The following is an 8,941-nucleotide window of genomic DNA, read 5'->3' on the forward strand; positions in this document are numbered from 1 at the left end:
CTATAATTCGTTTAAATTCATTATTCAGGGGACGAATAGGATCTAGATATGACATAGGTGGTAGCCATATAATTCTTACCCATGAGAATCATTTCTTGTTGTTCTCTTCGCGTTCTGATGCAATGACGATCGACTAGCGTCTTTTGAATGCCGCCTGGTTTCTGTCTCCGGTATACTTTATTCTGCACCATTGCATTCTCGTGCCAATGGATTCTAACTTAAGGCAACATTCAATCATTTCATTTCCTCTGCTTATTTCTCCATCGATGATACGTGATCGCTTATCCAACGAAGACTTCGCAAAACTCGGGTTGTTTTCCGATTTAAAGGATGCTCCATGTAAAGACTAGACGCTGCTGTGGTGCCATGCCTTTGCCTCTGAACTAAATGATCTCAGAAATACGCTGGGAAATAATAATCGTCAACCCACTGCAGGGGCTTTGACCCCCGTGTTTTCATCCGTGTGCAGATCCTAAGTTCACGCTCAATTTCCTTGTAGTTTACGACCTCCCCGAGTGTGAGAATGTTCCCACCTCTCTGCCTGGCCATCCTCGCCGTACACCGTTCTTATCGTTCGTTTCTCATTCACCATTGGCTTTAAAGGAATTCGCTCCGGTACACTTGGCCTCCCTGAGGGATTATATACAAACAGATCAAGTAGGCAAAGCCACTATTTACCATTACTACGTCTAAAGGTTTGACAGCTTATCTCCCCAGAAGAGGCAGACCAACCACTCGTTTATTTGCTCTCCCTCTCTTTCTGTCTCCTTGTTACTGCACATCCTCCTTCCTTAAAGGTAACTAAACCACTGTTCGATGTCCGTGTTGAGGTTAGTCTCATCTCTAACAATGATGTTAACTAAATCCAACCTCACTCGACCCTTACACCCAAAGCGTTCTTTGTCACTCGCTACCAATGGTTCCATGACTGCACACACACCCGTCTTCAATAAAGGTGAACTGAAGCTTCCTCTAGTTTCTGCAGAGGCACGATGGGGGACTCGACCTCTTTGTCATTCGTCCTCCTACATGTTTTTTTTTTTTTTGCTCTCACAGTCCTCAATTTTTTCCCTACGTTCGCTTTTGTAGTCTTCTTTGTATGGACGCTACTGAATCTTCCACGAGTTTTATTTTTTTTTTTTTTTTTGTCTCATGACTTCTCTATAAAGATATCATCCACCTTCAGAGGTCAGTTTCAAACGACGTATTTTTGTGTGTGTTTGTGAGAATGAAGTGCCTTACACCACGAGAATTTCTTCCCTCAAATCATATCAAAATTTCCCACCCCAACTGAGTAAATGTCTTCATGTCTACAACATCAGATACATTCATATACCTCAAAACACTACAATACATCTACTTATAAGGTTCATTTGCACTGTAAATGGCTTATATAACTTATGTAACTAATGTTCTGTATCAATAATCATCAACATTAATTATTTGTAAAAACGTCAACAGGGGTTCTTAACCAGACCAAAGAAAACCAATATGAATGTTTTATAGAAAACGGAGAGAGGCAGGGATCCAACGGCAGCAAACTAGACAGCGTTTTGTACTGCAAATATATATACCTACACACACCATGTCGCTCTTGGAATTTAAACATCACAAAATATAATTTACATCGTACAAAAGACTAACAACATTCAAAGCCGCTAACTACATAATGAGTACAACAATCTATAACAACATTACAACATACATTTTGCACGTCACCTCACACACACAGAGACCAAAGTTCCTGGAGAGGTGTCACTCGCGTTAAAAGAACATCGAGGTTCTTGAAGACCCCCGAATATTCTTGAAGACTCGAATATCTTTTAAGGTTCTTGAAGATTCGAATATCTTTTAAGGTTCCTGAAGAGCCCGAATGTTCTTGAAGTTCTTGAAGAACTCGAATATCCTTGCGGTTCTTGAAGATCTGAATATTCTTGCGGCTCTTGGAGACAAATATTCTTGAGGTTCTTGAAGATCCCATATAACCTTGAGGTTCATGAGCCGAATATTCCCGAGGTTCTTGAAGATCGTAATATTCGTACGGTTCTTGACCCGAATATCTTTGAGGTTCTTGAAGACAGATATTCCTGAAGACCCAAGATCTTTGAAGTCCTTGAAATCCCCAAATATCCTTAAGGCTCTTGAAGACCCGAATACTCCTGAGGTTCTTGAAGACCCGAATATCCTTGAAGAAACGGAATATCCTAGAGGGACTTCAAGACCCGGAATATCCTTGAGGTTCTTAAAGACCTCAAATATCTTTGAAGTTCATGAAGACCCCGAATATCTTTCAAGTTCTTGAAACTCCCGAACTCCTTCAGGTTCTTGAAGACCCCAAATATTCTTGAGGTTCTTGAAGACCCCAAATATCCTTGAGGTTCTTGAAGACCCCGAATATCCTTGAGGTTCTTGAAGATCCTAATATCCTTGTGGTTCTTAAAGACCCAAATATCCATGAGGCTCTTGAAGATCCAGAATATTCTTCAGGTTCGTGAAGACCCCGAATATCCTTGAGGTTCTTGAAACCATGAATATCCATGAAGTTCTTGAAGACCCCAAATATCCTTGAGGCTCTTGAAGATCCAAATATCCTTGAAAACGGTGTGCTCTCCCTCCCCTTTGCTCACGTCTTCCTGGCGAAGGGGGGGGGTTGGATGATCTAGCGGTGGCAGGCGGCTGTGATGAGGGCGTCGGCTGGGACACACCCGTCGTAGGTGATGGAGACGGTGGTGGACGGGTCCGTCCTCGTCACGACGCTGTGCTCCGTCAGCGTCGTCGTGGACCTGATGGTGATGAACTGGTTGGCCTGGAGCCTCCTGGGTGAGCGCCCGTCCGCCGTGCCGCAGTCACAGGACGGCAGCACCATCTCCGCCACGCTGAAGGTGGAGGATTCGCCCTCCCCCGCGGCGGACGGGGCCTGGGTGTGGAGCCTGTTGCGGGAGGCAGAATCAAATCAGAGGGTGAGGGGAAGTGTTCGTCTAGGAAATGGCCTTAAGGTACATACCGCTCGAGTGCCTCTGATTGGCTCCGTTTAACAAAGAGATGAAAAACCAGAAGGAACTGCGAGTTCTAAGCTTTATACTCTTCTATTCGCCACGGCCAAGACTCATCAGTCTAAAGAAAAACGTTACGTTATGACCACTCTAAAAGCTGATGTAACTCTCCACATTACACGTGTCCAAAAATCTTCCTGATGCTGTCATCTGGTCTGGGTGTAGTTTATAGTGTCATGTCACACTGCCAAGCGACTTGGCAACCTTGAGGGCGTGGGAACAGAACGGGTCTCCGACTCGACTCTACAGACACAGACAACAAACTTTTCTCTTTTTACTTCACGAGAACACAAATTATGAAAAAAGAAAAAAAAAAAAAGCCAGCATTCTTGTCCCATTCGCATGATAACAAAAACTGATCTCTGAAAACCTGATTATGAATGAGAATACAAGAGCAGACTTTAATAAGACTTGCTCTTAAAAAAAAGGTAGCGTTATCAGCGAGTGTGAGACACTACTTACAAAGGTCTTAAGTTATGATTATGAACGTAAGAGTTACCAAACCTTACACGAGGACTGATGGTCATACATGCAAGAAGAAGGTGTAACGATAAGACCCTCCGTCAGGAGTACAGCGGGTGATGAGACTTACACTGGTCGACGGAGGAGGCCGGCTAACCCCGAGGTGTGGTCGGAGAGGCCCTGGCCGGAGAGGAGGCCACCTTCCCCAGAGGCACAGGCGGACACTCCCTTCGCAGTGGTGGTGCAGGTGGGGAAGACCCTGACGGTGTGGTACACCGTGTTGACCACCGTGCTCAACACGCTCTCGATCGTGAAGACCTTGGTCTCCTTCGGTCCGCCAGCCTCGTCTCCCTCGGACCACAGGGACGCCGCGTCCTGCTTGGCGTAGGAGGCGGCGCTCATCAGGAGCAGGATATACGCTAGAGCCGCACCAGACATCTGTCGGAGATACACAAAGTTCAGCTACAGAGTATTTACGTCATTATCCCGTCTCTCCCCCCTCAACGCAGTCCCAGGACGTGCATCGTACTTACGACTGACAAAAATGAGGAGTTTTGTGTGCTTACTTTACCACTTCCTGTTGTCTTATTCATGCTAGAAATATACAGAACAAAAGTGAAAGACCTTTGGTGATAGTCGTCTACGTCGTGTTTCAAGACCGACGGGGTTTTAAAATCAGTGAGTACGTGATTTACTCACAAGCGGGACGAAACCTTTTCAAGGTCAGGATATTCACCGAGTGCTTTGAGTCAAGACGGTTCGACTCATCACCACCCACCCGGAGAATCCCACCCCGGTGAGAGAGAGAGAGAGAGAGAGAGAGAGAGAGAGAGAGAGAGAGAGAGAGAGAGAGAGAGGGGGGGGGGGGGGGAGATGGAGTGGGTGTTAGAGAGGCCCCTCCTCCCCCAAGGGGAGGTCTGGTGCAAGTCAACACCCATAAATAAACCGTGACAATCCCGCCGGCAGCCAGCCACCGCTGCCGTTATGAGGGAGGTCATTGCTGTCATAGTCACAAACATCCTCATATTCCTCACCATCAACGCTCACACACACACACACACACACACACACACACACACACACACACACACACAAGCGGAAAACACGAGACTCTTCCACCTTGCTAATCAACTTCACGAACAATAAGTTTCATGACCATTAACTTTATCTATGGATGAAGGTAATTTGTCGTCACATATTTTTTCAAAAGGAATTGTACACTTAAACGTTATCCCCCCCCCCCCCCCCGAGATACATCCTACAGGATACGTTCACTTGCCAGAATACACAGTCACATCATAGCCAATGTGTCGACACGGCAGTCTTGGTTGAACACCGTAAACTCGACGGTACGAGCCCATAGCTGTGACGACCAAGCCTTCCCATCATACCCACGGGTCGCAACGTCGCATTCGAGCGTCTTTATAGTCGTGCGCGAGAGGTATGTTGCTTCTGCAGAGCTTGCCTTAAGTGATGACCAGACGCCAGCCATCTCCTGTCCCCACGACCGACACGTATAGGTGGAGTCGGGGTCCTGGAGTCTGGACCAGGGAACTTCTGCAGGAGAGGCTTGTGACCCGGGTAGTGTGGTGGTTGTTCCTCCTCCTATAGCAAGGAGACGATGTGGAAGGTTGCTTACCAGCGAGGCAGAGCTGTATATATATACACATATATATATATATATATATATATATATATATATATATATATATATATATATATATATATATATTTCAGCATCGATCCTTTGCTCGGTTTCACCGTCAGGGGCGGGTGGTGGTGGTAAAGAGAAGGTGTTTCATCCGTCTGTTGTTATCTGGGGGCCTTAAACCAGGTGTGGGGGACGTATATACAGCTGTTGCTACGTCGCTTGTCGCAGGGTGACGCAGTTCCCACCACGTCGGCAAGATCGTCTCCCGTAGGCCATGGAGTTTCCAGGCCCGCCCCGCTAGGCCTAGGTAATGAGGGGGTTGACTGGAGGGTCTGCGTGGAGTGTTGGGGCGCTCGGGTTAGCACGTTGAAGGGAGATGTGTGGGTGTTGAGGGAGGAGAATGTGGTCCATGTTGGTGTGTGTGTGTGTGTGTGTGTGTGTGTGTCGGGTGCTGGGCGTGGAAAGAATATGAACATGTGTAGGGAATGTGTGTGTGTGTGTGTGTGTGTGTGAGAGAGAGAGAGAGAGAGAGAGAGAGAGAGAGAGAGAGAGAGAGAGAGAGAGAGAGAGAGAGAGAGAGAGAGACCGATGACACGGAGAGACACGGAGGGTGAAGGAAGGATCCCCAGCGGCGTGAACCCCCTCCCCATAACAGCAGGGGCCTGATGGTGTACGTGCTACTCAGTCCTGGCCATACCACAGCTTGACCTCTAGGAACCTGCTACCACACCGACACCTCTCTCCCCGCCACAAACACCACAGCTAATCCCCGTGGCCTCCGGCTAGACACCACAGCTTTCCTACGTCAACCCACGTACCCGCCAGAAGAACCGTAAACTCAGCAACGTCACCAACATTCCAGTCTTTAAGAGGGCGTCCCTCAGGGTACCTTCCTGTCACCAAAGCTATTGTTAACACTGCAGAGATACGTGTTCAGAAGAGACGGTAGGGGAGAACACTGCAGAGATACGTGTTCAGAAGAGACGGTAGGCGAGAACACTGCAGAGATACGTGTTCAGAAGAGATGGTAGGGGAGAACACTGCAGAGATACGTGTTCAGAAGAGACGGTAGGTAAGAAAACCTGGAGGCAGAAACTAGAACACAAGGAAGATGCAAAGTGTATACACTCTTCAAGATCTCGACAGCAACACAAGCATGGAACACAGCTGGCTCCCATGGGGCCTCAAAACACCCGAGAGAAACTCACAGTCATCCATCAACGTATACAACGATCAACTCTCGACGTGTTTCAGCTACTGTCTTTTCTTTAAACCAACTCACAATAGCACCACACACACACACACACACACACACACACGTCCAGTTTGCTGGAGGTCTACATATCTTACAGCAAACGTACGAATCCAACAAACCGCACACACTCTTCGGCATACCTACAACATACACCTCTACACACACTCACTTCTTTCTTCCACCTAACTCATCCACAGGAAACCCCATGTTCTCCCTCTCCTCACCACCATGAGGACATATGGGACTTTCAAGCTACGGTCTTCCTCCCTCAGACACTAGCCGTCACACTCACCCTACCCGATAACTCAACTCGTCCTCCTCCCACAGGGTAAACACTCACTCCTCCATCACCAAGCTACCGTAGAGCATCCTTCACTAGGTCGAAGAGTCGACATGTCTGTGGCGAAAAGATCCTCGACTTCTGAGTTAAGATGCGATTCAAATCAACCACATGTCTTAGGGAGTTTGAGGAGTTTGTAAAGTCCAATTCACTACCGACTCTCAGTCTTTATTACCTGGGAGGAAGATAGTAATCATAATGACCATCATCGTTTCAATCGCGGTGGGTGTAAACACCACCACATGATAACTCAAATGGTTTACTCCGTCCGTAAACGCGTCCCTATTAAAACAAAATCTAACCTGGAGGCACGATCAAAAATTCTACATAACTCTTTCCATGGTGGTAGTTCACCTTCCAAGCAGGTATTCACCACACTCTGGTGGAGTACCTTGAGGCCATTCGAACACTAGCGTCCCTTAACACCAAGTTCTATCTATAATAACCTCACTGGGACGATTACAGTTGTATCTGAACTTTACGGATCACACACTTCCTCGTCTCGTGATGGTTGGCGTGGAGGACCTGGCCGATTAAGGAGCCTCAAATGGCCGACGCCCTTTGGAAACATAGGCCTGTGTCACCCTCGGGGGCAAATCCCCTCAGGGCTCCTGCCATATTTGTGTCCTGTGGAGAAAAAGTACTTCTTCAGGAGCGTAACCTTCAGGCTATAAGGAGAAGTAAGAAGGAACATATACACGTGAATATATATATATATATATATATATATATATATATATATATATATATATATATATATATATATATATATATATACATATATATTTGCCTTCAGTAATACCTGACAGTGTAGGAGCCTGGAGGAGAGGAGGCGCCCTTGATAAATAGCCTGCCTCGGGGCCTCCGGCAGCGTCGGCGGGGGCAGGAAGCCAGCCAAAGGTATACACTGACCTGGTCATTAAAGACACATTCTTCATACCTGAGAGTTGTTTAGTGTCTCGCTAAAGCAATCATCACAAAGAAGTAAAGTGTGGAGTCGTGCGTCGACCCGAATGCGAGTCTTAAACGCGATCTCTCTCTCTCTCTCTCTCTCTCTCTCTCTCTCTCTCTCTCTCTCTCTCTCTCTCTCTCTCTCTCTCTCTCTCTCTCTCCCCGTAATGAAGTCATGGCAGAAGTAGAGGAGGTCGTGGAAGAAGTCAGAACTGTCCACTGGTTGAAGTCGGAAGAAGTGGGTGATGGACGGGCTTCAGAAGGACAGTCGCAATCCGTCGTGCTATTCGGAGGCAACTGGTGGTGGGTGATATTACGTTCCATGGCTTCGAGCCACATACATCACGTGCCATCAGAACGAGACATGGCGCTGTGTTCCACACACTTAAATCATCCTTAGCACGACGGTACCACCTTAAGGGGGGTACGTGCGACGGTACGTGCCCTTGAGCACGATCCTAAGAGCGCGTGCGACGGGACGTGCCCTTGGGCACGACCCTAAGAGCGCGTGCGACGGTACGTGCCCTTGGGCACGACCCTAAGAGCGCGTGCGACGGTACGTGCCCTTGAGCACGACCCTAAGAGCGCGTACGACGGTACGAGCCCTTGAGCACGACCCTAAGAGTGCGTGCGACAGTTCGTGCCCTTTAGCTCGACACTGCAACCCACAGAGTATGACGACCTGGCCTTTGAAATAACCCTATTGAGTCAAGGAACCGTAAAGGGTGTGCTCAAGTGTCGCAACCGTCGCGCTCAAGTGTCGCAACCGTCGCGCTCAAGTGTCGCAACCGTCGCGCTCAAGTGTCGCAAGCGTCGCGCTCAAGTGTCGCAACCGTCGCGCTCAAGTGTCGCAACCGTCGCGCTCAAGTGTCGCAACCGTCGCGCTCAAGTGTCGTAACCGTCGTGCTCAAGTGTCGCAACCGTCGCGCTCAAGTGTCGCAACCGTCGCGCTCAGGTGGCGCAACCGTCGTGCTCAAGTGTCGCAACCGTCGCGCTCAAGTGTCGCAACCGTCGCGCTCAGGTGTCGCAACCGTCGCGCTCATGTCGCAACCGTCGCGCTCAAGTGTCGCAACCGTCGTGCTCAAGTGTCGCAACCGTCGCGCTCAAGTGTCGCAACCGTCATGCTCAAGTGTCGCAACCGTCATGCTCAAGTGTCGCAACCGTCGTGCTCGTGTCGCAACCGTCGCGCTCAAGTGTCGCAACCGTCATGCTCAAGTGTCGCAACCGTC

At 48.4% G+C, this 8,941-nt stretch overlaps 1 protein-coding gene across 3 annotated transcripts in view; it reads right to left on the reverse strand.

The window, feature by feature from the left end:
- Positions 1 to 1,484: 1,484 nt before the first annotated feature.
- LOC139763220 (uncharacterized) overlaps positions 1,485 to 8,941 on the reverse strand; it is a 15,213-nt gene continuing 7,756 nt past the window's right edge. For all 3 annotated transcript variants that reach the window (XM_071689089.1, XM_071689081.1, XM_071689070.1), the window contains exons 2-3: positions 3,646 to 3,953; positions 1,485 to 2,930 (exon numbers count right to left, since the gene is read on the reverse strand). In XM_071689089.1, coding sequence (XP_071545190.1) covers positions 2,660 to 2,930; positions 3,646 to 3,953 — 579 coding nt within the window. In that variant the 3' untranslated portion in view covers positions 1,485 to 2,659. The remainder of the gene's footprint in view (positions 2,931 to 3,645; positions 3,954 to 8,941) is intronic.

Source organism: Panulirus ornatus, chromosome 3 (assembly GCF_036320965.1).
Source record: "Panulirus ornatus isolate Po-2019 chromosome 3, ASM3632096v1, whole genome shotgun sequence".
Classification (NCBI taxonomy): Eukaryota; Metazoa; Arthropoda; class Malacostraca; order Decapoda; family Palinuridae; genus Panulirus; species Panulirus ornatus.